The 23665-nt window shown below is 39.6% G+C and overlaps 1 protein-coding gene across 1 annotated transcript in view; it reads left to right on the forward strand.

Moving 5' to 3' along the window:
* Positions 1–294: 294 nt before the first annotated feature.
* Positions 295–23665, forward strand: part of CUBN (cubilin) — a 324233-nt gene continuing 300862 nt past the window's right edge. Inside the window, exons 1-13 of the mRNA XM_066279340.1 lie at positions 295–565; positions 964–1093; positions 2032–2127; positions 2696–2734; positions 5174–5275; positions 5922–6025; positions 11670–11796; positions 12732–12894; positions 16200–16331; positions 17210–17305; positions 19421–19539; positions 19972–20158; positions 22066–22178. Of these exons, the coding sequence (XP_066135437.1) occupies positions 453–565; positions 964–1093; positions 2032–2127; positions 2696–2734; positions 5174–5275; positions 5922–6025; positions 11670–11796; positions 12732–12894; positions 16200–16331; positions 17210–17305; positions 19421–19539; positions 19972–20158; positions 22066–22178 (1521 nt within the window). The 5' untranslated portion in view covers positions 295–452. The remainder of the gene's footprint in view (positions 566–963; positions 1094–2031; positions 2128–2695; positions 2735–5173; positions 5276–5921; positions 6026–11669; positions 11797–12731; positions 12895–16199; positions 16332–17209; positions 17306–19420; positions 19540–19971; positions 20159–22065; positions 22179–23665) is intronic.

Consider the following 23665-nt stretch of genomic DNA (forward strand, 5'->3'; position numbering starts at 1 on the left):
CTAAGAGTGTTATAGTTTTAGCTTCTATATTTAGATATTTAATCCATTTTGAGTTCATCTTTATGTATGGTGTAATGTAAGGGTCCGACATTAATTTTGGGATGTGAATATCATGCAAAAGTTTTCCCAGCACCATTTGTTGAAAGTTAGCTACTTCTTAAGCAAGGATTGTTTTAGTGGGTGTTCCCAAGGCAGTCATTTCAAAGGTCAAACAGATAATGATTAAGTTCTACATCACTTAAAGGTTGAAGAGTACGGAAGATCTAAGATCATTTACATCCCTCAGGAAGAAAAAATATCTTAGCTTTCTGGGGCAAAGAAGAAAGATCTGAAAAGTTGCAGGACATTCCACAGGTCAAAGTACATCTGCCTGGTTTGCTCTCTCCAAACTCCCATACTCACTTGGAGTGGCCTCCCTCTTACCTGACAGCCTAGGAGAGTTGGTGAGGAACATGTCCTCACCTTTTATTTGGAGTGTGGTTATTTTATTGACATTTGCTGAATCAGATGGTGAAGATGGAAGACTTAGGTTGCAGAGACAGAAAAGGAGTACTGACCTCCAACAGTAAGTAGACACAGGGATTATATCTGCTGAGAAACTCTGGGGTAATTCCTCATCCATTTTCATAAATAGCCAGATAGGCAAAGGTGCAATATTTCTTGAAGAAAATAATGGTGTTAAAAAAAATAAGAAAAAACATTTGGACTGATGTGTGTAATTATCTTTTTATACACAAATCATTTATTTATCATTTTGCAAATAAGGCAAGCGTGCAAATACTAGGAGATATCTCCAGGAAATTTTCAGAGAAAGAAATGATAGATGAACAGGGAGAATTTGGTTGAGTTGATCACAAGTGAAGATGCATGTAGTATGTAGTTATTCAGTGAGAAACTTCATCCTTTGCATTTGAAAATTATATGTGTTAATTACTGATGCATTCTCTGATTTGAATTATATAGGCCTCGAATGACTACAGAGAGAGGAAATTTAGTGTTTCTTACTGGGTCTGCTCAAAACATTGAATTTAAAACTGGATCCCTGGGGAAAATTAAATTAAATGATGAAGACCTTGGTGAATGTATACATCAGGTAATACATGGGAAATATATTGAAATAATTTTGTACATTCACATATGGTCACTTAATTGAACAGGTCTATAATAATCTGTACCTTGACTTTTTAGCACAGGGAATATAACTGGAGGAGACACAGGTCCATCAAAAGAACAATGCCCTAGGGTTAATGTTGGGTAGAAAGCGTAATGCTAGTAATGAGCAGGCTTAGGTCTTCTGGTCCAGAGAAGGCACAGAGGGTAGTCTGAGCACTCCTTCACAGGGGGAGCAAGGAAGGATGAGGGGCCGGAGAAATGAGTAGAAGTGACTAGTTCACTTTCACCACAGAGCAGAATTGGCTGATTATTTTCTGCCTTATTAAGTGTTCTCTGTGTTCATTATGTGCTACATCATGCTGGTGTATCAGCCAAAGTGTAGAAGTTGGCATTAGAGCTCACTGTGGGCTATCCACTGCGCTCAGCACTTTCTGTGCATGATCTCATCTCACCCTCACAGCTACCCCATGAAGTTGGCTTGATTTTTACCCTTTTTATAGGGGAGGTGAAGGAACCTGCAGCAGCCCCGTCACATGTGCAAGGGCACACAAAAAATGGCTGAGTCAAGATTTAAAACCTGAACAGTATGATACTAAGCCAGGCCTTTTAGGAAGCACTCTAAACTCTTATTATGGGGGTGGGGAGAAAGCAAATGGAAATTACCTTGATAGATTGTTGCTGAAAAAGGTAAATGGAATTATGCCAGAGCTATTTTAATCTGATGTTTATTGTACATGGCACTGTTTTGGTTTTTATAACAATGGGCAAGATCTTAGTGCTTAAAATAAAATGGTACTCAAATTTTAAAAGTTTATTCCTGTATCACATTCATAAAAATTTTACTAACATTCTCTTCTTTTTCCTCTTCCCACTCCTCTCCTCCTCTGCCTTTTTCTTCTTTCTATTAAAAAAAAATAGATACAGAAAAACAAAGATGATATTACAGATTTAAAAAGGGGTGCAGTTGGTCTGCCTCAAAATATTTCTAGTCAAATCCATCAGCTTAATTCCAAGGTAAGTCTGACATCTATACCATTCAAGCAAATGGGCTGTCTTTCATTCAACTTCATAAGTAACCAATTTGTTGGAGATATACCATTTTGTGTCCTCTGTAGAAATTTAACATTGTAATTATAGACTTTCCGGTTAAATGTCACAGCTCTATAGAGGATGTGGATGTGGTGATGGGCAGAGTGTTGGAAATACTGTGGCAAGAATGTGTTGCATAAATAACCTTGCTCATATTCTGATAACAACCTTCTTATTGGAGAAATGGATGAGTGTCTGTCATTTATAAAAACTTCCAAAGTCACTGTGTGCTGATAAGCAATTAATCAACTTTAGCAGTGGGTTGTAGTTCTTTTTAAATATGTTTTGGAAAAATCTACATGGTGTAAGAGTACAGGAAAGAAGGGAAACTTGGAGGGGAGAGGAATAAGAAGGAGTATGGCAATAAAAGAAGTAAGAAACAGATAAAGTAAGTCCCCAAAAGAGTGTATTAAGAAAGTATGTCAAGGGGATAACATTTTATATAAAATGCCTTTAAACCAGCTAACTGATGTTCTTTCCTCCCCACTTCCAGTTTGTGGATCTTGAGAGGAAATTTCAAAGCTTACAGCAGGTGAGTCCTATAACTGCTATATATCTAACATCTTTTACTTAAAATACACTAGAATCATTTATGGATCTAGTTTTCTTAAGATAGATGGATGATTAATATCAAAGAATTTGATTTTTTTTCTCTAACTTAATTCTCATCAAAGTTTATGTTTCCCAGGATATAGATGAGGAACCTGAGTCTCAGAGAGATGAAGTGACCAACCCATGGTCACTGGGCATGTGAGCATGTGAGACCTTGTGACTCTGTGTCCAGCAGTCTGCATGCTCTTCCTCTTAAGCTGACACCCTTTAGGGTGTTATGGCAGGCTTCTGTGTGCTGTGTCTGGTCATCAGTGACCATCCAGCTTGCTGATTCTGGCATCAAGGACCAAGTTATGAAAGGCCACATGTCCTCCCTAACATTAAATTCAGAAGTCTGGAGTATATCACAAAAATATTCCAAATTTCCTTTAAAGTACATTTGCTGGTAATTACATTTGAACAATTTCTGAGATTATACCTTCCATTACTTTACTACATGCTTGTAAACTAGTCCTTGTAATTTTAGACTGTTTACCCCTTTTTCTAACTAAGTAGCTGACATTTTAAAAAAATTTTATTTAGAAAATTAAATTTAATGAGGTGACATTGATCAATAACAACAGTACATAGGTTTCAGGCAAACATTTCTCTAGCATTTGAACTATTGATTTTGTTGTGTGCCCATCACCCCAAATCAAATCATTTTCTGTCACTGTATATTTGCTCCTCTTTACTAACCCCCCACCCAGACTATTATGGAAACCATAACCTTCTACCCAAGGAAATGCACAAAATGTCCTATCTTTAAAATTTTAAATAAAAGTCAGAGGATTCCAAGTGAACAATCTCTGTCCTAATGTTCTTGACCTATTTTAGTTATGTGTCAAATGTTGTCTTCTACTTTGGTGTTTTAAATTTGACAAACAAATTCATGTATTTATTTTCCCGACTTTGATAATAAATTGCACTTAGCCTTGATCTTTTAAGGGAAAAGTTGAGTGGATGAAAATGAGCAAGGAATCACACCTGCAGAGCAAAATACAGAATCAGAGTTTTCAGTCTACTGGGGTGCTTTCTTATTCCTACCAAATGTTGAGAACCAGAGGCCATGATCAAAATTAGCTCAGAGTGTCCTTCTCTGCATCCTCCAGGACGATTTTTAATGATGTTTGAATGTAAGTGCCTTTACGCACTTTATGCCTTTACGTCTGCACAGGGCAGCCGCTCTTTGGGCACTAGTCTCCACTGTTCCCCATTGTCTTCCTCCTGACTGCTTACTGATCCCGTTTCCTGTTGGGCTCCCAGAGGCTTTTGTGTTTCCGTTCTTCAGACAAAGCTGCTTTTGTACACCAGAAGTACTTCTAATACAATTGTGGTTAACTCTCTAAATAGTGCCCTTTGATGAACAGGGTGATTGTGGTATTGGCACAAAGATAGACAGATAGAATAATGGATGAAAGCATAGTCCAGAAAGACACCCTCATGTACATGGTCACCAGACTTATGACAAAGGTGGAGAGAGAATGGGCTTTGCCATGAATGATGCAGAGACATTTAGTTGGCTACCCTCCGGCTCCCTGTTTCTTGTGTAGAATGAAAGGCACAGAATAGATTTTCTTTGTGAGTTGCTGAATATCTTTAAAAATGTGAATAATTTGCTCCTAGTTTAATTTTTAAAACATAGAATTAGACTGTGATTAGGTGAAATAAATAGAATAGCTTTTCTTGCTTAATCACTTATCCTCTCTAAAGAAGTTTTCTCTGCCTCCAAAACCATTACCAATCTTATGAAATTGGAACTGGGAGCAGACATATTCCCTGGCTATGTAAACAAAGGCGGTCTGTTTGTGACCCTAGACTGAAAGTAGTCATGTGAGCATGAGAGTGGAGAGTATATCCAAGCTGGTCACATTTCAAACAAAGGAACTTGGATAAAAAGAATCCAGTCATCTTAACCTTTGGAGGACAGGTGACAACAAAAGGTGATCATATTTCAAATGCTTATCTGTAGGTAACAAAGATAGCAATAACAGCAAAAGAATCAGAATTTCCATTTTATTTTCTTAGCACAATAGGAATGAACTCTATGATCCCCACACCTGAAATTGTTAAATTTGTCTACCAACATTTATTTCTCTGGTGAACAATGCTTTTCCAAAGAATAGAGTCAGAACCTTCTCACCTCATGCTTCATCCCATCCATGGATAACTGCATGTAAATAGTGGAGAAAGATGCCTAGGACCTATATGAAATATTGATTTGAAGAAGAATTTAAGTAACTGATTTAAAACCTGGAGGAGGACCCTCAGTGACTGGAGTAAGCTGCAGTGTTACATATTCACGTGCCCTGAAACACACCTTCTATCGCTGCCTACCGCGAGTACAGCTGTCCTGCTGACCGCCCTGTCTTTGTTTCAGGCAGTTGACAAAAAGGTTTGCAGCAGCAATCCCTGCCAGAACGGTGGGACCTGCCTCAATCTGCATGACTCCTTCTTCTGTATCTGCCCTTCACAGTGGAAGGTGAGTCACTTGATCTTTGGTAAAAAGTGATGGTGAGTCAGCATCTGCGGTTTCCTTGGAATCACTCAGACATATTTAATTTTCAAAGTTTCTAGGATTCTGTGGTTTTCTGAACTATGTATGTCATGATCCACACAATGGCAAACATGAATGTATAACCCACTAAATACTAAGCCATCTTAAGGAGAGGCTCAGCTGAGTGGATAACTGCAGGGACAGCATGATATTTCGGCCAACATTAATGTAATTGTGTAGCATCCAACGTACTGAGCAAACCTGACACAGCCATGTAAATTTTCTTGCTTTTTTCTATTAATGGTGAAAATGCTCCTGACGTGTGCATTAAAATATAATTGGTGAGTGTTCCCAGGTATCACACCATAGTGAAATGAGAATTCGTTTGTCAAGGATTCTTTCTTGTCTGACTGGTGTTTTTTCATAAGGAGCTCTTTGGCTCTGTTAGGTGAAGTCTGATTTCCAGAGGAAGGCTAACCAGAGATGAACATTGGTATTAGTATTCTTGTATTTGGCTTGACTGAGGAATTCTTTACTGTCTGTGTGTAAATCCTTAAACATCCCGTTTGAACATTGACCCCAGGTGCCTTTTAACCTATGGCTCCTGACTTTATTCTTTTCACTAACACAGGGTCCTCTGTGCTCAGTTGATGTTAATGAATGTGAGAGTTACTCAGGAACACCCTTCAGCTGCCAGAATGGAGCCACGTGTATAAATACAGCAGGGAGTTACAGGTAAGTTCTCCGTGTTTTCCTTTTGAAACAACAAGCACTTATTTTTCATTCTCGTGGGTCCGTGGACTGGCTACAGTGGCTCTGCTTCAGTTTAAGTGCGGTCTGCTCATCTCAGGCTTGGCCTGGGGCCTGAGGAACAGCAGCTCCCTGTGGAACGTCCTTCTCACGGCTGAGTTCTACAGCCCCAAGGCGTCTGAGCAGAAATATGTAATGTCTCTTAAAGGTTTGGTAAAAACTATCACTTTTGCCTATTTAAAAATATATATTAGGGAATGTGTTTGGAGGACTAAAACATCCTGTAGTTAAGAGCATCCGAGGTTAACCATCTGTGTTAGCAGCAAAACTAGGGACTCCATGGGGAAATCTGTAGGTCTTAATTAAAGTGCATGTGACTATTTACCAGAGGAGGAAAAGCTGTGCATCCTCAGCTCTCACCCCACAAAGAAATGCTTTCTCTAGAGACCCTGGGGAACCAGAAGAGGCTGCTGTGGCTGGGACAGAGAATAAGCAGGGCAGGTGCACGATGGGGCTGAGGGTTAGGAAGACTCAGCAATCAAAGGGACAGATGTTCCACAGCTTTAAATAGGAGAGGGTGTGGGTAAAAAGGGGTTCTAGGGGAAGTAACCTCTCAGGGTGATCTGATCATCAATTCCTAACTGGGCAGGTCATGGTGGGTATTCAGGCCTGTAACTTTTTTAGTGTAAGACTTACCTTTGCCCCAAGCAAGCCCTGTCCATTGTTTCTGTGCATCTTGGCTAACACACCTTTGAAGTGCCCCCGTTACGACCCCCCCTCCTAAAGGCTGACCACCCTCAAAACGGCACGTCACTCTAACTGACCTGCAATCTGGTTCTGGCCTTCCTTTCTCCCACCTTCATGTAATCTTCCTCATGTTCTCTCCTCAATCTCAAGTGCATAAGAGAAACTACAAACTGTTATTCTTACGAGCCCTTTTCTCACTCTGTTGAGATATTGCTTTCAGGCACTCCTGGGTTTGACTCAAATCGTTATAAAAGTTCTCCACAGGTTTGAACATTCTTACATCAATAGTCTACTCCACCTTCGCAGGGAGCCACTGCTGTGTTCATGCAGTGGAGTTAGTAAGGACATCGTCATTCAAGTGCTAAGTAAAACGTTGATGATAACAAGATCAGAGATTAACCTGAGGGTTTTTTTTTTCCCCCGCTAAGGGATTCTAATTCCTACTTTGAAAGATAAAGTATTATGCACATGCTAATTAATTGAAAGCCCCATTTCTTAAGAGATTTTCTGGTTAAAATTATTTTTTAGAGTAATGGAAGCAGAGCAAAGGAGACCATGGTCTGCTTCTACCTAGGAGGTCTGGTGACTCCAGGGCTGCCCTCCATTGCCTCAGTCAGCTCACAGATAGTGTTTTGCCACTTCCTTGGTGCTGATGTTACCTCTTTGTTCTGAAGAACTGATTTTTATTCTGCTTTCTTTGGGTTAAGACCACCCTGAGGTCCAAATCTGCCATGCATGGGTGTTGTATACTATATACTTCAGGCTTAGATTGAGAAGGCTTTGTAGGAAAAGAAATTTAATTTGTTGTTTGTTTGTTCTTACCCCAGGAACACAAGGGTGATTCGCATGTTTTATTTTATTTGTTTCCATTCTTATCACTGGTGGATTTTAAAACATGGAGAGCTTAAATCATGAAGATGGTCTGGGTTTAGCTCAGATGGTAGTTAGGTATTAAACTTATTACTTCTTTGAGTTAGTCAGCTATATTAATATTGAACCATGAACTCTAAAGCAAGTTAAACTATGACTAGGAAAGTATATTTGACCTCTTCCCATTGCCACATTCACTCACAGTGTTTTTGAACACTGAAAAACCTAGTTTTGTCTGGCTGGAACCAAATCAGCAACAGGTCATTAAGGTGACTTCTGCAGGGAGGTATAGAATTCATTACTCTTTTTCTTGAAAAGTCATTTCCAGATATGATGATAATATATTTTACATATATAAAGCCAGTAGCCAGGGCCACCATCACAGCTGCCCGGCCCATGCAGGTTCGCATTGGATTTGGACAGTCAGTAAAGAAACAACAGAGCCAAGAACTGATGGGCTGTCATCTTTAATCCTAGCTTGCACCCGGGGGGCAAGTAAAAACACACACTGGGCTCCAAAACCCACTCATTCAGTGCTCATAAAGTTATTGACTTATCCGAGTTTCCTAGAATCAAAGGTTTCTAGCTCACCAGACTTATTCACCTCTGTTCCCCATCTCCTTCCTTCTCCCTGCACAAACTCTGCACAAATGGCTTCTCACTCAGCACTCCGCCCTCTTGGCTGCTTCTCCTGGCCTCCTCCATGTGGCCTTTCTCTGCTTTCCTCTCTAATGCTAATCTCAGGAACCAAGAGAGCAAGCTCCTGGTCTGCCCCCATTTTATAGTGTAGAAATCAAAACTTTTAATCCAATATACAAATAAGGAAGTCTCTGATACAAAGTCACTTATCTGAGGCATAATGGGATTCCTCATGAGAGTGCACCACCCCACATCAAAAAGGGTGGGAAAGGCTTAGTCCTAAAACCAAGGCCCAGGCTACAAGGATCCTGCCTGCCCACAGCCCGCCCCAACACACATTAATATAATCGCACCCATTCCAAGCAAGAAGGGCAACTAATATCACCTGGGCGACGGGCTTCCATGTGGACAGCGCCATCTTTAACAAAGTGAGCATAATATATTTTATCTTCCCAACAACATATATACACTGTTATGTTAAAAGTAAAAAGACATAAAAAGGGATAGTCTTCAACTAACTTGACTTTTCTGAATGTGAGAATGTGACCTAGAAAAAACAACAGTGCAGTAGTAACAGACATAAATTTTAATTCATCTTTTGCAAATGAATTCTGTGACCTTGGGCAATGTGAGCTTTGCCAGTAAAATGGGTTAATACTGCTTGTCTTTGAGGATCACAGCAAGGAAGCTGATGTTGTACCTGGCTTCTTGCTTCCCACCTTTTTCTTCTTATCACATTATCTAATAAGCTTAAATGAAAGAAGTATACTTTGTAGCTATTTAGATAAGAGTATGGGATTAAAATGAATTCACCTCCAAGTGACAATAGCAAAAGAGAAGGAAGAGAGAGATAATGAAAAGGATTTAACTACAAGTCCATGAATGAGAACCTCCTCTCAAATCTTAAGTCATTTTCCAATAAAGCATTTAGTGATAAAATAAACACAATTTCCTGAGCACTCCTGGCAGGAAAATGCCTTTAGATTCCATGGTTAAAATACTGCTTATTATTGGAACTATTATTTTATAAGAAACAGAGGCAGAGGGAGTTTTTACATTGTCTGAGATGAACAGCTAATAGGTATGGTCAGAGTTTAAACCTGGCCAGGCGTGTGCAGAAGTCCAGAACACTCAGATCTCTCATGCATGATAGACTCAGAAAGCTAGCAATAGTCGGTTAAAGATTTAAAAAGTATTTTTGGCAGGTGGAGGTGGTGATGAACTTTCAGCAAGGGGGTCACATGAATGAAATGCTCAAATATGTGTATGAAATAGTCTGAAGTTCTCTAATCTCTAAGAATCTAACCACATTCTCTGAAAGAACAGTCTTTGTAAGGTGGGGCAGCACAGAGGAAAGGGAAGAGAATATGAGAGGGAGAGTGTGGAAAAGAGAGGAAAGGAAAGTAAGTAAGTAACTTTTGGTAGGGAGTAAAGAATTAAATTTCTAAGTTTACTTACCTATTGTTATTAACTATTACCTAATCTTAATGAGAAAGGCAACCTTGGAATGCTCCGAAATGTAATTATTTATTGGAACAGCTTTTATACAATTATATATTGGTATTGCAAGAGGTGTATATGTACCCAAAACGTATTCATTTATCTGAAATTCAAATTTTACTGGGCGTCCTGTAACTTTATTTGCTAGGGCTGGCAGTGCTTCCTGTGAGTGCCTGAATGCTGCTCACCCTATCTCTACTCTCCACCTCTGGCCACCTCCATTGGTATCTTCTTCCATAGAACCCACCCAAAGATACCACCCCAACAATTGTTTCTGGGCTCCTCCATGGGTACACCAAGTTCTGCACCCAGAATGTGACTTCTGAAACAGCCAAACCCGTTTCCCACACTGTCAGTCACGGTTTGTTTTCATCCATGGACATCAGCTGAACTCTTTGTTCCTCAATCAATGTGTGTTGTTTAAAGAGCTTCTTTACCTCGTAGTGTGACTCCTTTTCCAGAATACTCAGAAACAAGTTTGTGGTTCATGGCCATGCAACTCCTCCCAGTTCCTCACCTTTGACCCCAGCCCATGTGGTCAGTTTCCTCCATGAGGCCCAACATTCAGGTTAGGCAAACAGTGAGCTCTGGGCCTGGCTCTCTACTCCATTTACTATGCTCAGATATGTGAAAATAAGACTTGCTTGGTGACTTTTCTACCCTTCTGTGCCCCCAAATGCCTTTCTTATGCAGTGCGGGTATAAAACTATCTCAGTAATTTTTGAGAATTACACAGAGCTTAAAGAGAACTTAAAACAACTTGCTCATTAGGTTTTTTGTTTTTTTTTACAATTTTTTTTTATTTATTCATTTTAGAGAGGAGAGAGAGAGAGAGAGAAAGGAGAGAGAGACAGGGGGGAGGAGCTGGAAGCATCAACTTCCATATGTGCCTTGACCAGGCAAGCCCAGGGTTTTGAACCGGCGACCTCAGCATTTTGGGGTCAACGCTTTATCCACTGCGCCACCACAGGTCAGGCAGTTATTGTTGAGCTGAAACCTTCTTGTAACACAGCACCTATTGGTAGCTTAAGCTATTATGTAATGATTACATTTTGTGAGTTAAAATATGACCCTGAAAGAAGTGTTACTGTGTCAACTACATCTCATGGATATTAGAAGTACTGCCCTTTGTAATATATACTGCTCACAAAAATTAGGGAATATTTCAAAATGAATATGAAGCAATAAAAAAAAGAATCATTTTGATTTTTTTTATTAAAAACATCAGGAAAGCAAACAAGTCAAAGAAAATTGATTGATTTTGCAAATGAGGAGCAAAACCAACTTTTATTTCATTGGTATAAATGCACTGTACAAAAGGCTGTAAGACCTAGAGAATCTGCATGTTCCCTGATCCCCTAATTTTTGTGAGCAGTGTAATAATAATCATTGATGTGGAGATCACATTGCTTGCAGGGTTGTTCATTGCTAGAGAGCATGCAGGAATTTATCAGTTCAGTCAAGGTCATCTGTGCTTACCAGTGGGTCCATTTGAACAGACAATGAATGGACTTGTTGATCTCTCCCTTGATCATCTTGAACAAACTCTTACATTTATAGATGTCTGACCTTTGAAAGATTGAATGACATGATACCAGAAAAATTTATAGTGGCAATCTTTCCTAGATGGTAAGCCGTGCTACTCTCACACTGTATTTGATAAGATAACACGTTTACTCAATGCACTGTTTGAAGCAAAGCAGAGTGACTTGCTTCCAAGACTTCAGCCAGTGAATTTGGTGTTCTCGTTTATGATTCCATGTGAATGTCATTGACCTGCCATTGGAATTATTATTATTATTTTTATTGATGCTAAGGAACAGGCACTCACCCTGACACAAGCCCTGACATTGTGCTCTTGTGTAACCGACAGTTGTCACTGCTCACCTGAGACACATGGCCGCCAGTGTGCATCCAAATACGACGACTGTGAAGGAGGCTCCAAGGCGCTCTGTGTCCACGGCATCTGTGAGGATCTAGTTCGTGTACAGGTTGGACAGGTGGGTCCTTTCTGGACCGTGACTCTTTGCAGGGAGTCAGGTTATTGGTTGTCATCCTGTGAGACTGTATACAAGCACGGCTCTGGGAGGCTGCGAAGAGGAAGTCACTTCCTGCCCGTAAACAGGGCACAGTTGAGGAAGGGCTGAGAGTTGTCAGTAAATAAGCAGAAAACTGGACCCAGAAGTTAAGATTTCATTATATAAATTACTAACATTTTTATTATTCCTTCATGAATCTCTGTGAGGTATGACTTTCTCTAGGCCTTGTGAGTTTTAACAGTGACAAGATGTGGAAACACAAAAGGCACAAGGCACGCTCTTGTCAGCGACATGCAGTTTTAGGGAGGCTGGATTGTTTCTGGCCTGAGCATCCCTATTCTCTGGGTCCTGACAAACCTGACTCCTGACCCTCAAGGTTGCTCAGTCCCTGCCTCTCAGCCTTGCAGTGACCTTCAGGTCTTTATTTTTAGTTCTATTTTTTTTTTCTTTCTACTTACGTGATGGAAAATGGTTCCTGTCCAGTGATGGTGGATGGGAAGGAAAGGGGAGACTTACAAGAAAAAAAAAAAAAAAAAAAAAAAAACAGAATTGATTTTCCAAAGTCAGTGCCTACATGGGTGTTTTTTCCTCTAAAAACATAGCAGGCGGAGTTGATTGACTTTAATTATATTGACTCATAGTTCTTGATTGTTGCTGCTCTTTCCCTGGCATCTTTGGGGCAAATTACAGGTTTCCTTGACTCTGAAGTAAAGATGTTTCTCTTTTTGTGTGGTCTGGTCTAAATGCTTAATCATATGAGATGGAAAAGAGAAGCCACTCCACTGGCCTAATGGGAATGAACGTTAGGGGAGAAGCCGTGGGGGCTTGCTGAGACTTTCCAAGCTTTGTGTGCTCATTCCCTGATTGTCTCTATTCGCACTCTGTCGCCCTGGCAGCCCAAGTACAGCTGCATCTGTGAAGCGGGGTGGACGTCGCCACAGAACAGCTCCGCCTGCACGCTGGACAGAGACGAGTGCAGCGTCTGGCCTGCGCCCTGTTCAGCACTCGTGCAGTGTATCAATACTCCAGGCTCTTTCTATTGTGGGGCCTGTCCCACAGGTACGTGGCCATGTCGACGCCCAGACAGACGCACCATGCCGTGTTCTGCCTGCCAGCCTGGCAAGGTGCCGGGACCAATTTCTTTCCGCTGCCGAAGGTTGGACAGATCATGCGTCAGAGGCTTTCCAATCCAGTTTCATGTCCTACGTCACTGTCGCCCACTGCAGATCATTCTCCTGCTATAACAATTCAACAATAGAATTGGGAGGTTTGTTCCCAACACACTGTGCTAAGGTCGAACACAGGGGGCAGGGGTAGCCGTAGTTTGTGAAATCAAACATTCTATGTTGCCATCAACTGACTAGACTTGAGATCGAAAGATCCATGCTCTAGTTCCATCTTTTATACTAGCCAGATGTCTGTAAACTTGGGCCAGTTATTTGCCTCTTAGTGGCTCCACTAGAGTCCAGCAGTTCTCACCTGAGTGTGTCTTTAGAAGATCCTGTGGCCATGCTGTAAATGGGGATGCCTAGCTCCATCACAGACGTGCAGGGACCAAATCTCCAGGGGAAGTCAAATGTGGAGTCGTCAAAAACGTGGACTCTGGACTTAGAGACTGCCAGGGTTTGAGTCCAAGCTTCATCCTCTATTATATGGGATCGTTATCTTCCATTTAATGCATATTCATAGTTCACCTACTCTGAGCAAAGCACTGTGCTGGGTGCATTGGTAACAATTAACCAGACCTCAGAGAGTTTACAAGGCTCCTCTGCACTCCCTGGGAGATCTTAGATGGGGAGCACAAGAGAATATAACACTTGTAGCTATTCTTTTAGGGAAATGTTGTTAAGGGACTGTGCTAGGTAATTTTTATGTTTTCAACTATAACAAAACCAAGAAATGGTAGCAATTAGTATTATTTTAAAACATAGAAACTTGAGACTTAGAACAGGTAAACAACTGTGATTACATACATAGCTTGTAAGCAGCCAGCATTCAAACTCAGGTCTGCCTGGCTCTGGATCTGAGCTGTGCTGCTGCAGACTGTTCTTCTGATTCACCAAAGAACCCCACCCAACTTTTCCTTTATTAGTGACTTTTGGTTTAGTGATTTCATGTTATACATTTAGATTTTTTTTTAAATTGAGACATGGGGAGATAGTGAAACAGACTCCCGCATGTACACTGACCGGGATCCACCAGCAACCTGCGTCTGGGGCCGATGCTTGAACCAATCAAGCCACTGACTGCAGGAGGGGAGGAGAGAGAGAAGGGGGTGAGGGGGAGAAGCAGATGGTTGCTTGTCCTGCATGCCCTGACTGGGATGAAACTCTGGACATCCATATGCTAGCTGACACTTGATCCACTGTGCCAACTGGCTAGGTCCTATTTAGATTTTGTACAACTAGAAAGACATTGGAAAAAAAACATGTAAAAATTTTTTCCCCCTCTTAGTTCTCAGGGGCTAGCCAAATTTGCAAATGGTCACATTCTTGAAGATAATTTGGCAGTGACTGTGAGGTTGGTTGGCAATGGGGGAAGGTCACGTGAGGAACCAGACCCACGAACTTTGGCTAGAACCACCCACACCCATATGCGCCAAAAAAAACTTCCCAGGAGTCCTTTGGAAAAGAGCGACCATCTGTCAGCCAATGAAATTTTGCCACATCCTATTAGCTCCACCACCCTAAGGATGACCCTTTAGATTTCCCCCACACGGTTTCCTCCAGGAGACTTCTCTGGCCCCTGTCCCCTGGACCAGAGAACATCTTCCGGGAAGCTCTGTACTAGATAAAGCTTTTGTAATTCCACTCTTCGTGGCTACACCCTTCCTTCTTCCTCTGTGGGGAAAAATACCTTACAGTGACAATAATTAAAAATCAAAGATTAGAAAAATAAATTATTTAAATTATAAGATGGGCAGTGTGTTCTTACATTTCTTTTTTATTGTTGGAGAGAAAAAAGAGAAACAAAAACTTTTTGTTTTCCAATTAATCACCTTTTTTTTTTCCTAACTATCAAAGCGATATATGCTGCTTATAAAATATAAACTACAAAAATATGTGGAAAAACAGAATAAAAATACCCATAGTCTTATCCTTCAGAAAACACCATTAACATTTGGCAATATTTCCTTTCAGCTTTTTTCCTGTGCATTCATTTCTTCACCCACAAATATGATAATTTCTTAGGCGGATTTTTGGAAGGGCGCTCTGCTTATTGTAAAGAAAATAGATTTTTAAAAGATTTAAAAGGTTTGGAAAATTCTTATAGTTTTGATCATTTGACTTATAAGTAATGAAACTTGTAACACCTGAGTAAAACAACTGTTTAATGTAAAATGATATTCTGTCTTTTCAGTTTCAGTTTCCTTCTAATGAGACTACTGTTAGCTGTTTGTTCTTGCTCCTCTGCCAACTTTTCCTTAACTCATACAAACACATGGACACACATACAGGTTCAAAAAAATTCTTTTCCCAAATTGGGCTCACACTCTGCATATTATCCTAAAGCTTTATTTCTTTCTCTATATGTGTGCCAGTTATTAAAAATAGTTTGCGGTATTCAGTGGTACAGATGAGCATTATATAATCAACTATGCCGCTATTGACTATTGAAAGTTTCCCCCCAACTAAAACGATACTTCCGTAGACATCTGCTTGCCTATATCTTTATATACTGACAGTTTTATCCCCATAGAATAAATTTTAAGAAGAGGAGTTGGTAGTCAAAAGGTATGTATTTTAAGAAGTTTAACAAATACCGCTAGCTCTCTATCCAAATAGGTTTTATTAGTTTAACTTCTGACCACCAACATATAGGACTACTCCATTTGCCGACCTCTTTGCTGGAATTTGGTTCTAAAAATTTTAAACAATTTTTGCCAATCTGATTGGTAGATGGTATCTCATTTTAATCTATAGTTCTTTGTAGTTAAGCATGTTTTCTGACTGTTTTCTTTTTTGTTGACTCATTTATAGAGTTAAATTTTTCTTTCTTTTAAGCGAGAGGAGGGGAGATAGACTCCTGCATGTGCCCCAACTGGGATCCACCTGAAAACCCCTGTCTGGTGCTGGTAGCTTGAATCAACTGAGCTATTTTTAGCACTTGGGCTGAAGTGCTCAGACCAACCGAGCTATCCTCAGTGCCCCGGGGCCAACTCTTGAACCAGTTGAGCCACTGGCTGTGGGAGGGCAAGTTGGAAAGAAGGAGGAAGAGAGGGGAAGAGAAGCAGAGGGTCACTTCTCCTGTGTGCCCTGACTGGGAATCAAACCCAGGACATCTGTACACCAGGCTGGTGCTCTACCCACTGAGCAAACTGGCCAGGGCTAGAGATAACTTTTTAAACCTTCTTATTTTTCTAGGCTGGCAAGGAAATGGATATGATTGCCAAGATATCAATGAATGTGAGATAAATAATGGCGGTTGTTCTGTGGTTCCACCTGTTGAGTGTGTGAATACACCTGGATCTTACCACTGTCAGGCCTGTCCACCAGGTACTACACTAAATTTCCTGATTCCATCACAGGCAAATCATACATTTATAACAGGACCTTTTCCTTCATTTTAAATATGACTTCTGTCTAAGGAGATAAACTGAATGGTCTGGAAAGCTTTACTTCACTTATGGATTCAGAACACGTTAGCATAGTTGTAGCATAAGAAAGGAATTGAAAACTTTTGAATATTAAAACAAAACAACAAGCCTTTAAAAACTGAAGTAACCTACTGAGATAATGCAGAATTTGAAAAATTTTCTTCGTGAATCACAGACCTACAGCTCCATTGTTCCCACAAATAACTTATTAATATAATTTATATGTCAGGTGTTTTACATATAATGTTTACTAAATAACAAGCACAATAGTAAGCATGTAATACATATTTGTTCTCCCTCTGTTCTAGAAAGAAGTCTTTACTGCTATTCTCTAATCTAAATTGAGGAAGTTCAAGGAGTTCTAAGGGACTAACTGAAACACTATATGTTTCATTACCACAAAACAACAGTACTTTGGACTTCTGCAATAATTTAGCTCTAATATCATCAAGTCACTGTAATTAAAAAATGTCAACATTTTTAGTGTCAGCATTTTCTAAGTCTACCAGCAGTTTCATATATCCTTTTATTTTTACTGGTTATTTTTTGTAATTAGGAACAACTGAGAACACTGTTTCTGAAAGCAGGTTCCTAATTCTAGTTGTCCTTTTTCTTAATCATGAAATTTTGTTTATGACACTTTAAATTTACATTTTCTGTTTGATGATAGAGGATCTCTGATTAGTCCGGATCATAGTATCCGATTCTCAGATTTGGATTCTTCTTCCTGAATATCTTTAACGTTGTTTGTCACACCCCTGCTTCTGCCGTGATCAGGGTACCAGGGCGATGGAAGAGTGTGCACACTCATAGACGTCTGCTCGGTCAGCAACGGAGGCTGCCACCCACACGCGTCCTGCTCCCCGGGTCTAGGTAATGACTCATCTCTTCCTCTGATTTGGGGTATTTCAATATGACCTTATGAAACTAATCAACATTTTTAAACTAAAATTCTCTATCCTAAAAATTTTTATTTTGATCTTTAAGCCAAAAGTTAATCCATGTTAAAAATCTATACATTAAGATTGTTAAAAATGCAATAGACTATGCTCTTTTATGATCTGTTCTAAGATAGCAATTATTTTCCAAAGTAATTAAGTCTGCTAATTAATTCATACTTGTATTTCAGCAAGCAGGAAGGAGAAAAAGAGGAAGGTAGACATGTCCACTGCCTGTAAAGATACTTTATTTCTATGTCATTGGCCAGGACTAAGTCTGCTGGCTGACTTTGGCTATAAGGGAGGCTGGAATATGTAGTCTTTATTTCAGGAGCCCATATCTCCAATTAAAATAAAGAACAAGGAATGGAAAAATAGAGGTAGGCAGATAACCAACAGTATCTGCAATGCTGTGTAAAATGATCTCCAACTCCTATAATTTCTTTTTTTTTTTTTTTTTTGTATTTTTCTGAAGCTGGAAACAGGGAGAGACAGTCAGACAGACTCCCGCATGCACTCGACCGGGATCCACCCGGCATGCCCACCAGGGGGCGACGCTGTACCCACTAGGGGGCAATGCTCTGCCCCTCCAGGGCGTCACTCTGTTGTGACCAGAGCCACTCTAGCGCCTGGGGCAGAGGCCAAGGAGCCATCCCCAGCACCCGGGCCATCTTTGCTCCAATGGAGCCTTGGCTGCGGGAGGGGAAGAGAGAGACAGAGAGGAAGGAGAGGGGAAGGGGTGGAGAAGCAGATGGGCACTTCTCCTGTGTGCCCTGGCCGGGAATCAAACCCGGGACTTCTGCATGCCAGGCTGACGCTCTACCACTGAGCCAACCGGCCAGGGCCTCCAACTCCTATAATTTTTAATATATTGCTCAACTTTCTTTCAGAAATGTATCAATTTATAAATTCACCAACAAATATATGTTTACTCCACCCTTGACAATAATGAATACTAATGTTAGTTTTCATTTTAGTCAATCTTAAAGGCAAAATTTGCCTTCCTATTATTTTAATTTTGATTAAGTCAAAATTAAGTTTTTGATAATTAATGATTTTCATATATTTACTGGCCATTTTTTCCATTTGTTCATGTCCTCTGTTCATCTCCTTTCATATTAATTTGTAAAATTTCATTATGCATTGAGGGCATTATTTTATTATCTGTCTTATGTTTAAACATATTTTTCCTTATGTTTTTTTAAAGATTTTTTTAAATTGAATTTTAGAGAGAGAGAGAAAGGCAGAGGAGAGGAGTGGAAGCAACTCGCAGTTGTTTCTTCCATGCGCCTTGACCAAGACTTTAAACATGAAGATCTTGGATCTCTTTAGGATTTATTTTTATCTCTAGCATCAAATCAAGATCTAGCTTGATATTTTCATCCAAATGGCTGGCTGTCCCTAACTCCATTTATTTATTAATGTATTATATCTTTTACTAGTTTAAAATACTACTCTTATTTTTACTAACATGTCATATATATGCACACGCACACACACACATATAAGCATACTTGTGATTATTTAAATATTTATTTAATGCTAAAGTGGTTAGGGACATGAATCTGGAAAAAGACTTACTGGGATTTTGATTTTTCTCTTGGTTCCACCATTTAAATGTTGTCTTTATCTGTAAATGGGGATAATAATATTACCTCCTTGAGAGGATTAAGTTAGTCAATATATGTATGGTGCATGCAACAGATACGGTCATCATAAGAATACTGTTTTCTGCTGTGAGCCCCCCATGATGAGAACCCCCCTTTCCCTTACTGTACCTCACATTTGTGCATAACTCAGGATCATGACACACAGGTCAGTGTCAGTTCATGTATTAAATATTGCAGACATGTAATGCTTTTCTTATTTTTAAGGTAAAAATAGAAAAATAAAGATTCTAGTATATTCTCCTTATACCTTGTCTTGCCTGCCCCTAGGGATATACAGACTTGACTTGGACAATTTCTTGTCTAGAAAAGAGGCTGAGTTTTGTCACTGGATCTGAATTGAGGAGCCCTGTATTTACACTTTCACTTTTATTTCTGAACAGGTTCCTTACCACTCTGTACGTGTCTCCCGGGATATACTGGAAATGGTTTTGGCCCAAATGGATGTGTACAACTCAGTGATCTTTGCCTGAGTCGCCCCTGTTTAAATGGACAATGCATTGTGAGTCCTTTATTCTGCCTGAAGAGATAGAGTACTTGAGAATCAATTTTAGTTTCACATCTATGCAATATGTGTTCTATGATATATTAATTTTAAGGTAATGATTAAGCTTAAGATAAAGAACTGTCAATAACTTTCAGATAAAAGTTAGTGGTACATTTAATTTCCAGGTAAAACAAATGAATTCATTTTTTCTTTTAGTGATTTACAAAATAGTAAAACAAAGCCTACAGTTTGATTTAAATAGATCTAACTTATTATACTCAGCGATCATCATTTAAACATATTAATACAAATTAGACCACTGGAAGCTGCTTGTGACTCAACACGTGCTGCATACATCACATACTATCACTATTCTTTATTATTTAGGTTGATTGGAGTTTGTTGTCTATCTGTTTGTTTCATGGCATTGTTTTTTTCTTTCCTTAGGAAACAGTCTCTGGTTATCTTTGTAAGTGTGAGTCAGGTTGGGCTGGTATCAACTGCACAGAAAACATCAATGAGTGTCTGAGCAACCCCTGTTTGAACGGGGGGACATGTGTTGATGGCATTAATTCTTTCAGTTGTGAGTGCACACATTTCTGGACTGGATTTCTCTGTCAGATTCCACAGCAAGGTATGCTCAGCATTTCTTATACCACAGATGCTCACAGCTTAAGAAACTTATTATCATTTAATGATAATACATTCTACTACAGATTTTCTACTGAATCTACGTTCTTGTCTAGTTGCTCAAATGCTTACAACTAAGTATTCCCTTACATAAAGTATATAGAAGTCATGAGGTAAATGTATATATTCAATTTGAGCTAGAAGTACCTTTTCCTCAAAGAAAAAAAATTGTTTTCTTTTTTACCATTATTTATTTATTTACTTTTAAAATTCATTTTAGAGAGGAGAGGGAAAGACAGAGGGAGATAGAGGAGAGACAGAGAGAGAGAAGGGAGGAGGAGCTGGAAGCATCAACTCCCATATGTGCCTTGACCAGGCAAGCCCAGGGTTTCAAACCGGCGACCTCAGCATTTCCAGGTCGATGCTTTATCCACTGTGCCACCACAGGTCAGGCCTATTTATCGGGTTTTAGAAAGAGATGAAGGGAGCGAGAGAGAGAGAGATATTAATTTGTTGTTTCACTTCTTTATGCATTCATTGGTTGATTCTCGTATGTGCCCTGGATGGAGATTGAACCTGCAACTTTGGTATGTAGGGACAAAGCTCTAATCAACTGATATGCCCAGCCAGGGCTGCTGTTTTCATTACGTTCATTCTGAAAAGAAAATGTGCTAAGGTATTGTAATTTTCTAAGGGTGAGTTTCCTTTAGAGCAGCCATTTCTTCAGAACATTCCACTTAATCATGTTATTCTTCTGCTCTAGAATACACTGGGTTCCCCAGTGCCTGTTAAATAAAGACTGGGACAGTTTTCCAATTATCCTCTATAACCACACCTCATCTAATCCATCTAGGCTTATTTTATTAGTTCTTTAAAAAGACTCCCTTTCAAGCCAAACATCTTTCCTTTCTACCAGACCTCATGTACCACCATGAATATTCCTACTTGTTCTTTTATTCCGAGTAGTCTCCCCTCAAACCTCTCCAAATTTTTTCTTTGCTTCCCATCCACATGTATCTGTCCCTCATGTATATGTCACATTCAGCCTCTACCATAGAGCCTCTTATAACTTCTCCACCCCTCACTTATTGCCCCTAATTCTGAATCAGCACATTACTGAGACTTCACTATGTGTTCAGGGCTGTGATAGACCCTGTGGAGTAACACAAAAGTGTAAAATACTGTCTCCATATACTATCTGCTCATCTCTTGGGGAGACAAGACTAATACCAAATGGCAGAGAAGAGACAAGAACTAATGATAAGAACTAAACTGGCCTGACCAGGCGGTGGCGCAGTGGATAGAGCTTCAGAGTGAGATGCCGAGGACCCAGGTTCAAGACCCCGAGGTTGCCAGCTTGAGCGTGGGCTCATCTGGTTTGAGCAAAAAAAAAGCTCACCAGCTTGGACCTGAGGTCTCTGGCTCAAGCAAGGGATTACTCGGTCTGCTGGAGGCCCGCGGTCAGGGCACATATGAGAAAGCAATCAATGAACAACTAAGGTGTCGCAAGGAAAAACTGATGATTGATGCTTCTCATCTCTCTCCGTTCCTGTCTGTCTGTCCCTATCTATCCCTCTCTCTGACTCTCTTTCTGTGTAAAAAAAAAAAAAAAAGAACTCAACTATGTGGGGACAAGAATCACAGAGGTAGAGAGAATGGGAGGCAGAGACAACACGAAGAGGCAGGGAAGTTCATGGTGGGGATGGAGAGACATGAAGTTTGAACAAGAAGTGGGATTTGGGTGGATGATCAAGGAAAAGGGGGATGGGGAGACAAAAGAATGGCAGGACTTCTGTCTCTAGTGTTAATTACTTAGACTTCTTTAAGCAGTTCATTGGCAGGGTTGGAGCTGCCTTGCCTCTTCCTCTAGGAGCCTCTGAAAAACACAGTTGATTTTCTGTTCCTTCGCAGTTTGTGGAGGGTCCCTCTCAGGGGTGAATGGAAGCTTCAGCTATATGAGCCCTGATGTTGGTTATGTTCATGATGTTAACTGCTTCTGGGTTGTCCAAACTGAAGAGAGAAAGGTAACTATAGTGTCTCCCATCCAATGTAGGTTTCACTTATATATGCGACTATGTGACATGCATATGTATTATATAAAATACATATAGTGATAATTCATCTATCATACACTGAGGATTTACTAAATGTCAAGCTTTAGGCTAGGCAATTTAATACCTTTCTCTAACCTTACAGGAACTCTTTGAAATAAGGAATAGTGTTCTCATTTTATAGATGAGATAATGGAAACTAAGAGAAACTAACTATTTAAAAACACCCCTTAGCTAGTAATTGGACTAGTAGGATTTCAGTCAAGTTTGTTTCCAAAGTCCAAGCTTGGTCCAGTATGGACGATTCTCCACATGGAATGGCTAACTGCAAGTCAGTGATTTGTAAAGGCATGTTCTTACTGAGATAGTAGTGTTTGTAGATGATCACTCAAGAATGTTGATTACTGTGCAAAAATGAGAACCCTTATTCAGATGATTTTCTTACCAGTTTGCCTTCTCTGGGCTATCGCACGTGCCAATGTTCTATGCAAATTGTTCCATAGATTATGTCATTGTATTTTAACTCTCACAACCCTGAAAGATAGGAGTTATCTATGTGGGCTAATTTTATGTATAAGGAGATGAAACCTGGAGCAGCTGAGAAATTTGTGCAGGAACACATGGCATGCAGTCTCTCAAACCCAGGCAGTTCAACAACAGTGACTCTGAACCTCCATTGCTGCATGCACTGTCTTCAAATTACGATCTGAGCCTGAGGCTTTTAGTGCTTTTATCTCCAATATATATTATTCAACTTTTCCAAATATTTATTTTTCAACCTGCTCTTAAGCTCATTGAAATAAAGTTGTACTTATGAAAAGGTAAGGTTTCCCCTTGAAATCCTATTAACTATTTCCAGCGATATTACAGAGGTCATTGTACAAGGTCAGAAAACTTTTATATTTTTCCTCTTGAGGAGGAGGAAAGGCTCGTTGGGACCTGGTAGCCCACAATAGAATAAACTCCAAAACAAATTTCCCAGTGAGAACGTTATGTGAATTTCCTTCCTTCCATTTAGTTTTCATAAATTTTATTTCCTGACACTGAAAACAATTTTCTTTTAAAACAGTTTGTGAAAAAATTTGAAATTTTTATTATCAATTTATAAGAAAATATATGTTGTTTTCTTGATTGTTGTGATTCTATGTCTTTTTATCCCCAACACAATTTATATAACATTGTGGAAATTATATAAATCAAGATAGTTCAATCTATGAACTTTTATTTTATTTTTAATAAAATTGCTTCAAGGGCAAACATAATGTAATCTTGGGTAACAAATTTTAAAAATTCCCTAGCATAGAATTTCAAAAATATCCTGATATCTTTTTTCACTAGTTAAATGCTGTTGTGGTTTTAGGTCACAATTGAAATTAAATTGAACAGTCTTCTTTTGTTTGACTATTTTAAATAAGGATGTCAGTACAAAACCTTTTATATGTAATTAACTATTGTCCTAT

Source organism: Saccopteryx bilineata, chromosome 5 (assembly GCF_036850765.1).
Source record: "Saccopteryx bilineata isolate mSacBil1 chromosome 5, mSacBil1_pri_phased_curated, whole genome shotgun sequence".
Classification (NCBI taxonomy): domain Eukaryota; kingdom Metazoa; phylum Chordata; class Mammalia; order Chiroptera; family Emballonuridae; genus Saccopteryx; species Saccopteryx bilineata.